Source organism: Delphinus delphis, chromosome 1 (assembly GCF_949987515.2).
Source record: "Delphinus delphis chromosome 1, mDelDel1.2, whole genome shotgun sequence".
In the NCBI taxonomy this organism is placed as follows: Eukaryota; Metazoa; Chordata; class Mammalia; order Artiodactyla; family Delphinidae; genus Delphinus; species Delphinus delphis.
This window is the reverse complement of record NC_082683.1, coordinates 25,479,959-25,498,019: the sequence shown is the minus strand read 5'-3', so window position 1 is coordinate 25,498,019 and position 18,061 is coordinate 25,479,959. Positions and strand designations below refer to the sequence as shown.

At 37.9% G+C, this 18,061-nt stretch overlaps 2 protein-coding genes across 3 annotated transcripts in view; one reads left to right on the top strand and one right to left on the bottom strand.

The window, feature by feature from the left end:
* ZBTB8OS (zinc finger and BTB domain containing 8 opposite strand) overlaps window positions 1-18,061 on the top strand; it is a 71,338-nt gene that overhangs the window by 19,203 nt on the left and 34,074 nt on the right. The window contains exon 7 of one of the 2 annotated variants that reach the window (XM_060018437.1): window positions 11,105-11,165. The exons of the other annotated variant lie outside the window; for it this stretch is intronic. Within the exon in view, the coding sequence (XP_059874420.1) occupies window positions 11,105-11,143 (39 nt within the window). The 3' untranslated portion in view covers window positions 11,144-11,165. The remainder of the gene's footprint in view (window positions 1-11,104; window positions 11,166-18,061) is intronic. 2 annotated transcript variants of the gene reach the window in all.
* Window positions 2,739-18,061, bottom strand: part of ZBTB8A (zinc finger and BTB domain containing 8A) — a 53,399-nt gene continuing 38,076 nt past the window's right edge. Inside the window, exons 3-5 of the mRNA XM_060018403.1 lie at window positions 15,756-16,576; window positions 13,175-13,344; window positions 2,739-8,553 (exon numbers count right to left, since the gene is read on the bottom strand). Coding sequence (XP_059874386.1) covers window positions 8,221-8,553; window positions 13,175-13,344; window positions 15,756-16,575 — 1,323 coding nt within the window. The 5' untranslated portion in view covers window position 16,576 and the 3' untranslated portion in view covers window positions 2,739-8,220. The remainder of the gene's footprint in view (window positions 8,554-13,174; window positions 13,345-15,755; window positions 16,577-18,061) is intronic.

The window sequence follows — 18,061 nt, the reverse complement described above, 5'->3', positions numbered from 1 at the left end:
GCTCACGGGCCCAATCGGCAGGCGGACTCTCAACCACTGCACCACCAGGGAAGCCCCACCTTTTAATTTTTTAAAAAGGCCACAGCACTTGGTTAGGGGGTGACCAGCCTGAGGATAACCCTGGAGCCAGTGCCATTCTGCCAGAGTCTCTTGTTTATTAAGAAGGGCAAACAAAGCCACTCCCTTCTGCTTCTCCTCCTGCTTTCTCTTCAGACTTTTTCCTTTCCTGCTTCTCTACTCCAAATCTTTCCTATGTTAGTCTAGTTTTCTTTCTTCCATTATCAGAGTTGAGCTGTTTTCAAAAGCTGTGCTTGTCCCTTTATGCCAAGCTGGGTGCCTTTCTACAGGACCCCCATTTTACTGTCCCATCCTGATTCCCTTGCAACTCGAAGTATTAACCATTCAAGGGGTGTGTCACAATTAGAAGAAAGATGAATCAATTATAGGGTAACTTTGTTTCTGCCTTTATGTTCCCATGGCCTCTCCAAGTCTTCTCTCAGTACCAGTGTAGCCCGCCCACCATCACCCACCATCAAAGTTCACACCATACAACTCACCAGTTCCTACCTTTGAATTCTTGTGCAGATTCTTTTTCTCTTTGTTTTACAACAATTGCATAAAGTTCCTTAAGTCAGCTAATGTGTGTAGTAGTCAACTCCGCTTTGAAGTTGGAAGCACCTTAAGGAGCAAGGGAACTGGCTTCTGGTTATTATTTGTACCTTCCATCTTTTAATGGTCTGTTTCAGTGATGCTTCCAGTTCTTCCTGATTCCAAAGCCCCCTAGTGACATGCTCCTTAGGGAGAGATCTTTAATGTCATGTTTTCATATCCAAATTCTGAGTTCCTTGTTTTTATCAACAGTGCTCTTATCCTTCCACAGCCCACATTGGAGTTTTCTTGAACTCCTCTTACACTTCCATCCCCTGTACTCAACTATTTGCTAGTTTTCCTTAGTTATACTGATCATTTATCTTTTCCTTTCATTGTGTCTCCTAATTGGATGTTCTTTCCATTATTCAAGGTGTAGATTAAAATCATCTTTTTTTTTTCATTTTAAATATAGCATTGCTATTTTACATGTTGGCATTAAGGACCATTTTTGTTATCTGTATTTATTTTTGAGTAAAAACGAAATTAATAAATGTGATACTCTCCCCACCCAAATTTTTTGTCTGAATTCCATTTAGGAATCTGGGTGCTTGGTAGATATTGAGACATTGGTTGGGTGAATAAATGGATGTACTTCTGGCTGTTGGTACTATCTACCACACATCGTCATTGGCCATATATGTCTGTCTCTCCAGCTGGAATGTAAAATTCCCCCAGGACTTTATTTCATTTCTCTCCCTTGCATGTGACAAGGGTTCCCGAAGTCACTACAAATGCCTCATCTTCCAATATGTGGATGTTTATATGTATGTCTGTTACCTAAAGGTAGGAGTCAAGGCCTCTCCTTCCAGTTTCCTTCTTGAAACCTCCTAAATTTTCTGAACTTAGGCAAGTCTTTTCACCACTCTAAGCTTCAGTTTCTTCATCTGCCATAATACAGTAGTACCTACCTCACCTGGCTGTCAGGCTAAAACATTTGTTGCTCAATTTTTCTCTAAAAGAGTTACGACTCCCTGAAAAAGGAAGGAGGGGAGGGAGGCAAGACAGGTAAACTAAAAAACGTCAGTGAAGTGACCACAGAATCTGGAGAGCTAGGCTCTCATCCGGTACATCTCTTCCAGCAGCAGCGAGGCCAAGGGCGCGGTCTCCCCTCTGTGTGACGGGGGTGGGGAGGAATGGGGGTGACGCCCAAGGCAGTGACCCTCTGTGACGCACAGACTGCACTATGGGAACCGAGAGTAGAGATAAAGGACACTAGCTCCCCCTGGCGGTAGGGCGGCGGTTTCGGACACCGCTAGCCAACCCACTGCGTGGGCTGGACTCAATGACGGGTCCGTTCTCAAGCCTCAGTTTCTTCCTGTTTCAAGTGGGGAGGCATGTGTGCGTACCTCAGCGGCCTTGGATCGAGTAGGGACCCGGCAAATAGGGGCTCTTTATCGGGTGCACACTGCACACAACACAGCGTTTTCTATTCATCTTGCACCCCCAGAATTTAGCTTTACGGGTGTCTGGTATGTCAGGGCCTCTACGGGGAACTTTGGGGTTCTCTACGGGGATCTCGCTGCTGGACTCTGTGATAACTTTCCAGGAAAAGTAGTTGTGCGGGAAACAGGACTGAAAAGGAAAAGAAAGATTCCTACTCCTTAATCCCACTCACTGGTGCAGTCCTCCCGGAGAGTACGATGAAGCCACGTGGTCAACCGCCTGAGCGCGAATAGATGTTGCTGCTGCTTAGGGGAAAACGGCTTTCATTTTTTAACACGGCCCCCAAATACTGGAGCGTCTGGTGCAGGTGCCGTTTTCCACTGCTGTATTCCTTGTGGATTTTTTTCCTCCAGGGGAAAAGAAGTTTAAAATCAACTCAAATATGCAACAAAAGACACATTATCTTCTTGTATTTCAGCGTTTAACCTTTTTGAATTATGCAAGAAAGTGCCACTTCCTTATTGGATAATTTTCTTTTTTGGTAGGAGATTAAGCAATGGTGTCTGCATATACAGTACTACTGAACGGATATACTTGTCATGTTTGAATTGCATACATAACCTCAATTATGGGAATGAGGACGGTGCTTTATGCCAAAGTCGTTTCAAGTTATTTTCCAAAACAAAATTTTAATGGCAATACTTGAAGTAAAGCAAAGACATTTATTTTTCTTTCCAAATTAATCTGAAGGCTTCTTTAAATAAGACATCTTTCTTGGTTTCTCTGGTATGGCATTTAACTTGAATAAAAACTGATTTAATTCAATTCATTGGTGGAATACAAATGTGTAGCAATTAAGTTTCACAGTGCTTGGAGAGTGTTCTGGTTTCTTTTTCAAAAGCAAAGAAAACATTACAGCTTGCAAAATTTCAGGATATAGTATTTCAGTCACATATTCCAAATATAGTCCTTTAATTACTCTGAATTACTATGTGAATTCCCAGACTGCAACCCATGATCAAATAAAAATGCAAATACATCTCAAAGTAAAAATGGGCTATTTTAATTTAGTGTCCATACTATTTGACCCTAATAAAAAGCTTAGATGAGGGGGCATACACAATATCTTAAAATTTCACAAAAATTAATATTTTCTTGGACTGGGCAACCATATTTTAATTTTTTTTCCTTAATGATAGGGTTGCGAACCAGTGGACTGGAATGTGAAATGGTTCCACTGCCCAACTTTAGCATCTATCTATCTGGGGAGAAAAAGGGAAACCTTGACTAGGGGACCTATTTTGCACATAAAAGACACTGGAAAGATTAAAAAAAAATGTATCCAGGCCCCATCTGCCAGAGATTCTGCTTTACTTAGGCATCTGTATTTTTGAAATTTCCACAAGTGATTCTCAAGTGCAGCCAAGGTTGAGAACTACTATCTAGGTAAAAATGTTCCATTTTTTTCCCTTATAGGCTGAATAAAATAATTTACTCAATAAAAGAATTAAGTAGTTGTAAATAATATCAACAAGGAATTAAAAGATTTTCCCAGTGGGAAAATCAAGAAACTATATAATGGATCTGTGTATCTAGAAATCCAAAAGAGTGAAGTAAAGTATAATCAGTTCTTAGATATACTTTACAAGTTGTCTTTAATAATGTTTGCAAATGATCTAATCAAGCCCAAAGGTAAAGAGATGACTGGCATTACCCTGGTCACTGGTTTCCTATCTAAAGATGATGAAGTACCAATGGCTTTTGCTGGTGTGAAGAAAATTAAAAGAGGCAGGGAAAAGTGTTTATCATGCTTTTAAGTAAATACATTTCAAAATATTTTGCATTTAAAAGTTAAGAGTCCCGGGACTTCCCCGGTGGTCCAGTGGTTAAGAATCTGCCTTCCAATGCAGGGTACAGGGGGTTGATGCCTGGTCAGGGAACTAAGATCCCACAGGCCGTGGGGCAACTAAGCAACTACTGAGCTGGCGTGCCACAACTAGAGAACCCACGCACTGCAACTAGAGAGAAGCCCACACGCCACAACGAAGACCCAGTGCAGCCAAACAAAATAATAATTAAGAGTCCCCTGGCTTCTCCTGTGTGTGGCTTATTAACATATTTCACTTTTCATTGGCATTAACACAGGTACTTTAGGGAGAAGGCTGATAAGTTAGAAAATGAAGTTTATAGATTCTCTGTGGATTTCATTTTTCTGTTCTATTCATGGCTCAATTGGCATGAATAGTTGAGAAACTCCTGTATCAAAATAAAATATTAATTATACTTCACGATATGTAAAATTGGCTAAATAATGCCACTTGTGTGACAACCTGAATTTTTATCATTGAAACTCGTGTAACCAAAGTCACATCCTTTACATAATATTTATTCTGTATAGGATTTATCCACATACAATGACGTCAGCTTTAAAACAATTGACTGTAATTTGTATAAACTCATCTTATAAAATAGAGTAATACACAACACACCTCAGTGATTTAAGCTGATATTCTAGGATTCAGAAAATCTGATCATTCTAATTCCTATTTTTGCCACTGTTTCACTGGGTTGTCTTAGGCAGGTTGCTTTACTGTTCTGTGCCTCAATTTCTTTACCTTTCATGTGATAAATGTCCTATTTCATAGATATGTAAAGAATAACATAAAAATTATTAAATACTTTGCAAATATAAAATGCTATATAAATGATAAATAGTAATACTGATCCACTCTAATATAAAATAACTTAGAACTTTCCATTTATAATCTAAAGTTTGGTCCTCCAGTACCTACTGTTATCACCCTTCCCAGTTAAACACATCTTATGCTGTACTGTTTTTAGTGATTTTTCCATAGTATTAATTTTAGGACTCCAAACATATATAACCAATATGAGTGGAAATTTCAATATATCTTAGCATGACTCAGCAAAATAACTAACGAATTGAGTTCTGAGCTCATAAGTAACTGAAACACTAAACTTTTCATCCATTAAGCAGTAACTTGGCCACATAAAAGCAGTAACTGTGTTTGATTTCATCACTCAGACATACAATATTGAAAAATTTGTTCTTAAAAAGGTCTTAAGATATATGATAACTATAGAAGGAACCTTGTAAAGATGTGATTTGCTGCTCTATGGTTACCAGCTTATAAGTGCAAGGAGTAACAGGAGTAATGAAGTGAGACTGTAATGCTCAAAGGGAATTCAAAAAGTGATACAGCCCAAGGTTTTCAGTGCTGGACTCCTGAGCTCTGCAGTGTCTGGGGAAAGGTTTGTAGGGAGCTTAAACCAGAGCAGCTCTGTCCTTTAGAGTTTCCTTAAATGTTGAACTTCTCTATGAAACAATTCATTTGAAGAAGGGGTTTCTTGGGTAAAAAAAAATCTTTTAACCCACTGGCCTAGTCAATTTTGCTTCCTCCAGACAGTAGGCATGACTCAGTGGTGCTATATTTTGCAAAACTTCATCTTATCAACCGGATCTTGAGGACCATAGATTTAGAAGGGTGTTCAGAAGCTGATAAAACAGCATTCTTGTAAGAGCAAACTTTGGTCTAACCAACTTCCATTATTTTCCTAACATTAAAAAGAAAAAGGGCTTCCCTGGTGACGCAGTGGTTGAGAGTCCGCCTGCCGATGCAGGGGACACGGGTTCGTGCACCCGTCCGGGAAGATCCCACATGCCGCGGAGCGGCTGGGCCCGTGAGCCCGTGAGCCATGGCCGCTGAACCTGTGCGTCCGGAGCCTGTGCTCCGCAATGGGAGAGGCCGCAACAGTGAGAGGCCCGTGTACCGCAAAAACAAAAAACAAAAAACAAAAAAAATTGGCATAAATAAAGCTTATATTAACAGATTATACCCCTATGTAATATTTTCCCACATTTAAGAGCCAAAGAATTCAGTTTTCTTAGAAACCATTAATAGTTACGCTCTAGAAAAGAATTGGTCTCTAAAGTCTTAGATAAATATGATGATACTGGAGTTATTATTTACAACTTACAAACATGTCACGTATGTTCTTTTATGATACTAAAATGATAGAACAGATGCACTGTCTAGTTTGGTGAATTTCATAGCTGTTTTGTGGGGATTGCTTGATGCTTGTTATAAACAATTATGAGAAAGCATTATTTCTGATAAGGCTCTACAAGTGCTGGTGGCACTGTGTTCAGTGGACCTTGCTGACAATCATGCTGATGTTTGCATGCAGAATATAGTAGCATCAAAGAACATTTAGATCATAGACTAAAGTGCGTTAGAGTATACACATGCAAGCACAACTTCATTTCTATAAATAAAGCTCAAGTCAGTCATTTTTCCTATTGGTTCCAATGATTAAAAATCGGATTACAATTTTGAAAGATGTCATCACCCTCTGGTGAGACTAAAGAATGACAAGTGTTCCCTCCCTCATTTGGAACAATGTAATTGTTAAGACTCCTGACTCAGGAATGGTCATGTTGGGAGACAATGAACTCAATGCACACTATCCGGTCTTGAAGCAATTGGAAATTTACCATCAGGGGAATCTTGAAAAAAATCTCAGAATTAGGTACCATAAAACAAAGTGGTTATTCATCTATTTATAAAAAAAACTTAAAGAAATTAACCATTTTGGCCCACAAATTGGTATTAAGGACAATCATTAATTAAAGAATAAGAGAAAATAACATAAAAAGGATCTTGAGGTATGTCATGGCAGTTAAAAATACAGTATAATACATGGAGCCTCTATCAAAATTAAAACAAGCTTAATTGGGATAACTTGCCAAGACCTTTATGAACAGTTCTTCTAGTATTTAGATTTTATCTTTACAACTAAAATAATGCATCTCCAATTTGACTGTAATTTTGGAATGTTTCATAATTCATATAGGGGAGGAGTTAAAACTTAATTTTGTATTCTAGTAGAAAAGTTTGTTTTGAAGAATTATATATAAATTATATAAACTGCTTAAAGAACTTAGGAGAATAATGTGTTCAAATAGTTTTATATATAAAATTTATATATAAATAACATAAAATGTCAATAGGTACTATAGGGACATTACTTAGCACTACTTCAATAACTCTAGTTCAAGATATTATATGTTGTTGAAGGTGATTAAATTCCTCTTCTTTCATACTTTCTAATTCTCATAGGCTTCTTTTTATAATAATTGCAGATTGGTGAGGTTTGACTTCACTTCTTCACCATTTCAGGGGACTATCCAGGGAGAGGCAGTTGAAAGAGGACTGTTTAAAATCAAAACCTGTCCAGTTACCAGTCCCACCACTTAAACTTTCTGACCTTAATTTCCTCATTTGTAAATCAGAGACAATACTATTGACCTTGCTGATTAGGTGGGGAGATGTGTGAAAGAGCACTTTATAAGTAATATAGTAGTATATAAATGGAGGAAATTAATCTTAAGAACCGGTAAGAACCTCCAGTTTTCTTTTTTTCTCTGGAGAGGAAGACAGCTATATAGACAGATCCTCAGAAAACTACCTTGACAGTATTAGTTTCCTGCTTTAAGAAAGTGATGTCTGTATATAATCTCTGATCAGCTTCTATTTTAGAGTTTGTTCTTTTTAAACACTGACTACATAAGAGTAATTTTTAACTTAATGACAAAAGTTTCAAATATGAATGATTTCAAACAGTTTAGGTTTGTTTTCTGCCATAATTATTGGAATAATGATAGGTCATTTTCAGTCTGAAGGTAATGGACTAATTAGTTTAGTCAGGTAGGGTGCCAGACCCTTAAATGTGCTCTTACCTGGTTCCCTGTGAAAATTCAATAGTGGTAGTTTATATGTTTTTGAAACACCTTGAAATTATCTTATATACAGTTTGGTTGTGGTGAATTTATTTAAAATATTTTCTTTGAAAAAAGTTCACTAAGTAGATCTTCCAATATTAAAAAAAAAGGTATCTCTGTAATAAAAGTAAGAGGATTAATTGTTCATCCATCATGCCAACTCAAGCTAGGTCTTTCTTTCTTTCCAGTGCAGCAACAGAGTTTAGGGCAACAAAGTTCAGAATGGATACAATGGTCTGTTCAGAAAGCATGCAAATGGTATCAGGTCATTACTTTCAGGTCAGTCTGATAATTTGTTAACCAGACTCTGACCATGGAAAGAGAGAGTTATGGGAAGTCAATGTAAGTTGCAGACATGCCAGATCTGTTGGTTCACACCCCAGCTACCTGATGTTGGGCTTTATTTCCTTTTCTTCTTCTTCTTCACTATCATCAACCTGTTGTATGACCAGATCAGCAGACCCATCCTCTACAATCTCCACGTATGATCTATTCTCATCCTCACCCAAGTGCCATCTGGAATCCTTATCTCCATCTGATGGGGACATAAGATGCTGTTCAGCTTCCAAATCAATGGGGAGGCTGTCTATGCCAACTTCAGCAAGGCACTCATTACAGAGTCTGTAGCGCCTGGTTCCTTCCTGTACCACTTGACCTGTTAGATCAGTCACATGGCGTTTGCATTTTCTGCAGATGAGTTTGCATGCCTGGTGAATCTGTGTAGAGATTTAAATAGTGATAAAAAAAGATTTTTCAAAAGCAGAACAGTTTGATATTCTAAGTACCAATTCATAAATTTAAAATGTTCAAAGCCAAGCATTAGTATTAAATTAACATCTAGTTATTAGAAAAAAATCACAGGTTTTGGTGATAAATTAATGTCACAGAAATATTAAATACCAGCTTTCTCTAAATAATGTCTACTATGTTTTTATGATTAATATTACATACTTAATAATTTCACATATCCCTTAATCCAATAATATTTTTATATCTGAGGTAACAAGGGACACATTCCCAGAATAATACAAAATTATTGCAAACACTTAATATCTGCCATATACTTTTCTAAGGACTTTACATATCTTTTTTTTTTTTTTTGGCGGTACGCGGGCCTCTCACTGTTGTGGCCTCTCCCGTTGCGGAGCACAGGCTCCGGACACGCAGGCTCAGCGGCCATGGCTCACGAGCCTAGCCACTCTGCGGCATGTGGGATCTTCCCAGACCGGGGCACGAACCCATGTCCCCTGCATCGGCAGGCGGACTCTCAACCACTGCGCCACTAGGGAAGCCCAGGACTTTACATATCTTAATTCAGGAGAAAAAACTCATTTCATTTGAATACTAATATTGTGTTATTTCGCTAGAGAAAGAAAAAATATTGTCCCAAATTTAAATTTATCAAAAAACATTTTTCAATATAAGGATTATTGCCACTTTTATTAATGAAAGATCTAATAGAAAGAAGACTGGACTAGGAATTGGAAAGCTTGGGTTCTAGTCCTGCTTTTGTCATTTAATAACCATGTTATCTTGAAGCAAGTAACTTAAAACATTATAAACCTGCTTCCAGGTGACTGTCAAAATATTTAACAACTGGTAAGGTATGGGCACCACCCAAACAGAACAGAAGCCTGACTATCAGAATGGACACTGGTTATAAACAACCACTATGGTGGTTCTGCTACATATCAGTCTATTATTATTCCTAACTGCTCCGTTATTACTAATAGGGATACAACTCAGGTTCTGTGGACCAAATGAGTTAATATGTGTGAAATGCTTTGGGAAGAAGTTGTAATTGATGAATAATTGTATATTATAGTTAGTAACTTTGTTCAATAGCTGTCAGAGCAATAGATTATAGATTCTAATCTAAAAATTATTACATATAATTAACTATATATGCTGAATTAATGTTTATGGCATATTCATTTAGATAATGTCAGAATGGTATGAAAGTGGGCCACCAAACACAAATAGTCAAAAAACCCAAGAGAACTAAAGCAGTCTGGTAAAATATCTAAGAAAATGTATGGGACTACCACTCAGTACAGTTATTATCTTCTGCTTAACCACTGACATATTAATCAGTAAATGTTGAAAGTACATAATTTGAGTGTACCTTTATTTCTCCTGAGATAGAATCAATATTATGGTTATCCTATGTGGCACTGTTTTTTTTTGTTTTTTTTTTTTTTTTTTTTTTTGTGGCACTGTTTTTATTACAAAGTTCTGACACAGATTCATGTTCATCCCCCTCCAAATCCAATACAGTTATGAAGACAAAGAAATTAAGTGAAACACTGTAATGTTAAAACTGAAAATATCATCATGAACTCACTATTTTAAAAATATATACCTTCTAGCTCAGAAACAATCTAAAAAGGATACCCTAATAACAATGAGCACCCTGCGTGTCCAAATTTTGGTTTCTAATTTCATTCCCCGCTAAGAGGTACCAAAGCTCCTTTGAGAAATGGCTGATTCCAGTTTTGTGGCGGGGGAAGTACAAGATGAGCCTAGGGCTCTTTTGGAGCCAGAGAACAAGAGCACTGAAAATTTAATGGAGTTGTGACAAAAGGACACAAGAGCCAGCTTCAAAGGTCCCCACTGCACAAATTTGAAATTTTGAGTATCAAAAAAATAATAATTGTTATGGATCCAAACATAATGAACCAATGAAAATTCATGAGAACATATGCTATTTAAAAAAACAAAGCCAGAAAAAACTCATATACCATTTGAGACTACTATTAAATCACTCTTCACTTTGAAAATTGGTGGTTAAAGGGAAATAATTAAACATTTATCTTGCTTCTCCTGCAGGAACCCTATTTCAAAGTAACCAAAGTAGCCCCAGGTGATGAAGGAAAGCTTTACTTTATAGAATTCCAGCTAATCATATAGAAGGAAGGGTAATACTAGTAAATCATTCCACAACTCCAAGTAAAATTAATAATTTGGACAGAGATTACTAATTGGTATTAATACTATTAAATGAATAGTTCATGGGGAAATGGATAGTCATATAATACCAAAATAGTTACGCAGAGATTCCTTTCTAATTACAATGCAATGGTGGGATCATAGTATCATCACCCTAATCCAGTGATCAATTGTAACAACATGAATGATGGGTCCACCAGATATGATGTGTCTCCTAATGTGACACAATATGAAACATACAATTTTGTCTTTGATGAAAGTATTTAACTTGAATCCATTAAGCCTCTAGATAAAACTTCTCGTTTTCAGAAAATGCAGGGGGTGATAAAAGAACAAGCTAAAGATGACACCATGTAGAAGCAAGCAGAGAAATCCAGAGGTAGGATATTTTGTAAAACAATTGGCTCAATATCTTCAGTAAGTCAATGTTATTTTTAAAAAGGTTGGGGGGTGGCAGGGGCGGGTAGGTAACTATGCTAGCTCAAAAACATATTTAAGGGATCTAACAATGAGATGAGTTCTGGATTGGATTCTGGCTTGGACACACCAGCTATAAGTGGTATTTTAGGAAACTATAGGTAAATTTGAACTGTGTAACACATAAAATTTTATTGAGATGGAAAGGTAGAGATTATTCACTAAAGAAAGCAGGTTACAGGGGCTTCCCTGGTGGCGCAGTGGTTAAGAATCCGCCTGCTAATGGAGGGGACACGGGTTTGAGCCCTGGTCTGGGAAGACCCCACATACCGCGGAGCAACTGAGCTCGTGCGCCACAGCTACTGATCCTGCACTCTAGAGCCCACAAGCCACAACTACTGAGCCCGTGTGCCACAACTACTGAAGCCCGCACGCCTAGAGCCCGTGCTCTACAACAAGAGAAGCCACCGCAATGAGAAGCCTGTGCACCGCAAGGAAGAGTAGCCCCCGCTCGCCACAACAAGAGAAAGCCCACGTGCACCAACGAAGACCCAATGCAGCCAAAAATAAATGAATAAGATAAATAAATCTAAAAACAAAAAAAGAAAGCAGGTTACAAAATAGCATATACAGTATGATATCATTTTGGTTAAAAAAAAATAAATGCACATGATAAAGTGTTAAGAATGGTAATATCTGGGTGGTAAAAATATGATATTTTAATTTTCTTATTCTTACGTCTATTTTCGTAGTTTTTATAATGCATACTTATTGCTTTTGTAATAATAAAAGGTTATTTTAACTTTTAAATTAGCTTCAGAGATTAATGAAGGCAGAGAGTTTGTTTTGCTCACTGCCGTATACCTAGCTCTTAGAAAAGGGTCTGGCACATAGTAGGTGCTCAATATATATTTGTTGGATGAATCCCTAGAAAGCAATGCATCAAGTGACCAATACCCTTCCAAATTAAAAGGAGCTCTTATAAATGAAATAAAAGTAGAACATCAATTTTGGAAAAAATTTTTGTTGCAAGATGAACAGCAGAATAATTCCAATGTCACTACCAATGTCACCAGGGAAGTCCCATCACTACCTTATTAAACCACCAGAGCACTGAACAGAAAATTCCCTGAGATTTTTCTGACTGCTGACAGTCCAGTCCTTGATTGAGAGTCGCCCTATTGCCCATCTCACTCCATTCCTTCAGGAGACCAGAGAAACTGGAGAGACACTAGAAAGAGGCTGTAGTGGAGAGAGGTCAGACAGCAGAAACTAGACTGACAACCTACCAGATAAGGATTCAAGAATCACTAGCAGATGCTTAATATCTGAAGTGGTGATTCTGACATAGACATTTAAAAAGTTTTAAACATTTTAAAAGTTTACATTGTCTTTGGCTCTGAAAAAACCGGGATATAAAAATAATAGATTTTAAGTGAATTGAAATGGATATTCAAAAGAATATCTCTTATTTCAAGGTTTCAGAGGAGGAAAAAAAACCTATTTTAAAAAATATGGGGCTTCCCTGGTGGCGCAGTGGTTAAGAATCTGCCTGCCAATGCAAGGGACAAGGGTTTGAGCACTGGCCTGGGAAGATCCCACATGCTGTGGAGCAGCTAAGCCCGTGCACCACAACTACTGAGCCTGCGCTCTAGAGCCCGTGCTCCACAACAAGAGAATCCACGACGATGAGAAGCGCGCACTGCAAAGAAGAGTAGTCCCCGCTTGCCGCAACTAGAGAAAGCCCATGTGCAGCAACGAAAGACCCAACACAGCCAAAAATAAAAAAATAAATAAAAATTTAAAATATATAAAAGTATGCATTATGTGCAAAGTAAAACATTAAATTGGAAAAATTGTTTAATATTGCATAGTTGTGTGAAAAGATTTTCCTCAGTGAACTAGATTATCCTAAGCAGATAAATGCATGTATTTCCTAAAAAGTAAAATGATGAAAAATCATATACATACTGTTCGAAAATGGCTACTTAGATGGTCTAGCCGGCTAAATCTTTTCCCACAAGCTTGACAGGGATAGGGCCTTTCTCCTGTGTGACAACGAAGGTGGCGCTTGAGGTCTGCCTTCCGCTTCACCACATGTGTGCAGTACGGGCACTTGAACCTCATCCTGGGCAGGTCATCTGTCAAGAGACAGTTTGATTAAGTCACCGTAAAGTTCATAATCACCGTTCTGATAACATCAAGAATCCAAAAGGGGCTGGAGAGTCCAATCTCGGAAAGGTAGGCAACAAGGAGAAGGAAGAAATTTTATAAAGACTAGATTGTCAGTGTAATCCTAAGTATAGAACCGTACCTTCAGGATTTGATATATTTACAAAGCCTGGGTAGATTTAGACTGTCCCACTCATCTTTTTATTTAATGGCATAGAGTCACTAGATTTAAGTAAAGAAGTAGTACTACTAGATTTTAAAACTACAGACACAATCCAGGGTCTTTACGCTTTTAAGTAACTTGTTTTATTTACATGGGTTTATCACCCCCGCCCCCCACTCTTAACTTTTCTTTAAAAAAATCTTTTTAATCGTTCCACCTGGGCAGGAATCTGACTCGCAGGCATTCAGTCATAATCCCACAGATGGTAGCTTCACCCCATTGGCTCCGCAGCCAAGCACACACACCAGATGTCTGAACCCCCTTGCTCTTACTTTTCATACAGCTGTACTGCTTTTCTTTTAAAGGTTAAAAAGTGTCAAGGATCTTTAATCGTTTGTTTTAAAACTCACACATATTCAAAATGTTAGTTGTGGTTGGAGGCAAACCTTCTCAATTTAACAGCAGTTAAGTTCAGCTGTTCATTATTGAAGTTAGATTTAAATAACCTAGAGTTACAAAAGTGCAAAGCCCAACAAAGGATAACTTTGTTGCTGTTTTAAAATGCAACAGAGATTTCCCATTTTTGCTGTTATTTCTGTCTGCCTTGGTCAATGGTAGAGTGCCTCAGCATTTTCAGAAAGCTTTTATAATATGATACAGTTTCATGTATTTTCATGTTAGTATCCTACAGGAAAATGTGATTAGTAAAAATCAATCAGGTTGCCTATTACTTTTAAATATGTTATCTATAACCAAATTATTTTCAAATTTACACAACCAGGGAAATGTGAATATTGATTGGCTTTTAGTGATATTAAGGACTTGTTAATTTGTTTAGGTATGATAATAATGGTATTGTAGTTTTTTTTCTAAGACTATATTTTAGGGACACATTCTGAAATATTTACAAATGAAAACATGATGTCTGAGATTTGCTTAAAAATGGGAGTGGTCGGGGGCAGAGGTACAAATGAAACAAGACTGGTCATGAGTGGGACTGGGTAACGGGTGCATGGCGGTTAATTAGACTACTCTACTTTTATATATACTTGGAAATTTTCTAAAATTAAAAAACTTAAATATATCAACTAAATCTTTTTTTCTTTTTTTAACATCCTTATTGGAGTATAATTGTCATCTAAATCTTATACTCTGCAAGAGTTTAATTTTATCATAATTTTTCTTTAAATTCACATGTAAAATATTAAGCAAATTTGCTAACTGATTAATTGGTGGGGGGAACTGGATGATATACATTTCTAATCTCTGTTCTCTACTTTGAAACTATCAGCCTCCAATAATATCTCTGCATTTTACTACTATGATAAAAATGAGATGCCTCATGGTGGTACAGAGATACAGTATCAATATTATATGTTGTATTAGTTAAGTTTTTTAAAATTATGTATTTATATCTTAATAAAATCAGATTTAGTTTAATTTCTTTTCGATACTGGGTCTGTGAACCTTTACCAATATGTATGGTTGCTCTATTTAACTTTTCTGTATAAAAATACTGCTCCTGAGTGAATACTCAGAAAAAAAAGTAGGGCTTCGCTGGTGGCGCAGTGGTTGAGAGTCCGCCTGCCGATGCAGGGGACATGGGTTCGTGCCCCGGTCCGGGAAGATCCCACATGCTGCGGAGCGGCTGGGCCTGTGAGCCATGGCCGCTGAGCCTGCGCGTCCGGAGCCTGTGCTCCGCAACGGGAGAGGCCACAACAGTGAGAGGCCCGCGTACCGCAAAAAAAAAAAAAGTAAACTATTTAAAGTGAAAATATGATATATAACTGAATATGATGTATAACTGTACAGCAAAGTGTGCTGTACACCTGAAACTAACACAACATTGTTAATCAACTATACTCCAATATAAAATTTTAAAAAATAAAGTGAAAATATGTGTCTTAAGGATTGAACCACTTTACAAAAGAGCTTTACATTTAACAGTAATCTAATTGCCCACAGATAAGCAGGTTTCGAAATTCATGGGTTTCTGACCCTCAGAACTCTATTGTTTTGACTTCATTAAATTTATCCAGTATTATAATTTTTAAAATTTGTGTTTTATGCATAGATTTCATTAGAGAAGTATGACTTAAAAAAAATCACTTGTTTCAACTTCCCATAACACCTAAAAGTAAGGGCAGGTTGAGATAGGATTGATTTACATCAGAGTCTTGGAACCTGACTGAGGGGACTGATTCTCTTTCTGGGTACCTGGAAAACTTCTTGATGTGACATCGGATCCTTGACCATACTGATAGCCAACAGGAGTAGAGTCCATTTCCGCATCCATTTGTGCCTGTTCTTCAGATTGCGAGATGTGGCTGGAAGAATCAGATGTTCGTGCTTCTCGTTTGCTTGACTTATAATGAGCCATTTCAGAAGGCTGTGACAACCTCAAATGTTTGGATTTTTTAATGGAATCTTTCCTTTGTTCATGCTTGGCCAGAGGCTGTTGAGTATTCCTTTGGGAGGCTGGATGGTAATTATACTTACTCCAAGATTTCCCACTTATACCTGTTCCTTGATCTGGGCTTAGGTGAGAATGTGGAGAACTGCTTTCATCTTGCCAGCCACCGCTATAAAAAGAGGAGCGTTCTATACCATCAGAACTGGCATTTTTATCCGAAAGGCTGAAATAGCGATCCTTTTCTTTTTCACTAATGTCTAATGAAGATTTAATAAAGGTCTTACATACACTAATGACATCAGTCATCTGAAGGAAGCTAGCAGCGGACATCACTTCTATGACATTCTGACCTGTGAGAGAGAGCTTGCCGGAATAGACAAAGTCCAGGATAACTGTAAAAGTGTCAGGGGAGAAAGCCTGAAACGTTGCTGTGGTTGGCTGACTTGTCTCCTTGGAGTTCTGGGAAAGAAGCATTTTAAAGTAGCCGCTACTAGCAAATAATACATTTCGATGGGCTTTAAAGACCTTTCCTTCAACCAGAATACTGCAGTCACAAAATACATCCTGCCTGCGCTGCTCATTCAGTTGTTGCAGGAGGTGAGACTGATGAGAGGAGATCTCCATTCTAAAGAGGAAAAGAAACAGTGGTTACCAAAAATTGGAGTAACACTGCTTCTCTGAGTCAAGTAAAATGACAGTCAGAAACCTCTGTCCTTTTTCCATTAAAAACACTTTCTCCTTAGAGAATATCGTCTCCAAGACACAGAAGATAATGGGTTTCAGGATATCATGTAAGACTCTACTCTTAGTTAGTTATTACATTTTTAGACAATTATTTGTTCAGTCACTGAACCTGATTGAGCATCTTCTATAAATCAGGCCTTCTGCTATATATGGTGAACTAAACAGGCTTGATTCTTGCCTCCATGTAGTTTTTAATCTAGCCGGGTACCAGCTTGAAACAAATACTCATATGAAGTTATAAATGACAAGTTAAGTGCTAAGACAGAAGGAGCGTGCTCTTAGTATAAAAAGGTGAACTAGTTTAGATTGGGATGGAGAGGGTTAGGGAATACCTCTCCAAGAAGTCACATTTAAGCTGAGACCTCAAAGATGACTAGGAATTAGCCAGGTGAAGAATGAAGGGAGAAGATTTCTGATTCCAGCAAAATGGTGGTCTAGAAAGTGCTGAAACTTTGCTGTCACAAATCTCTAGAGATGCTGGCTAAATACTGCCAAGGCTTTAAACTGTATGGCTGAGCTGCTGGGGCAGCAACATGGGCTCCGGTTTTTATCAGTAACAGAAACTGGAACTCTCTAAGGATTCAACCGTAATGAAAAAGGACTAGTAAACTTTGCCCCGAAGTCCAGGGAAAAGGCAAAGAAAGTTTGTCTTTGCAGGGCCTTAGTTGGGAAGAAAAAAATCCCTAGGTGAGATATCAAACCCAAGGTTGTGCTTTGTGAGGTTCTGGAGTCCAAATTTATTTTACCTGCTTGGTGTGGGAAACCTTAAACTAAAAAATTACCATGAGAATTAGTCCTGGGCTGGTGGTGTCTGTGGGGACACCTTGCAGAAGCAAATGCCAAACTGCTCAGGAGGGAAGCTCTCAGAACCCAGGCCAGGTGGGAAATAAGCTCTGCTTAAACTGAACTCAGTCATTCCCGTCTCTGTACAGAGTGGATCATTTCCAATATTGTACCACCATGATGTCTAATATGGCCTATCTTTAAAACTCCCCTTGATTTCACATCTATTTCTGGCTACAACTCCATTTCTCTGCTCCCTTTACACACAGTTCATTGAAAGAGTTTTTTGTCTTGGTTTTTTCATTTGCTATCTTCACTTCTCCCATTCTAATCAGGTTTCCATCCCCATCCATCAAAACCCATTTTTTGAAAGATCATTAGTAACCTGCATGTTGTCAAATCCAATGGTCACTTCTTTGTCCTCATTTTACTGACACAGTGGATCACTCTTTTCATCCTTTCAAACACTTGTTGCACTTACTTGGCTGCCAGGACACCACTCCTTCATGGTTCTTCTACTGCTCACTCCTCAGTCTCCTCTCCTGGCTCTTCCTTGTCTAATCTCTAAGTGCTTTGGGATTCA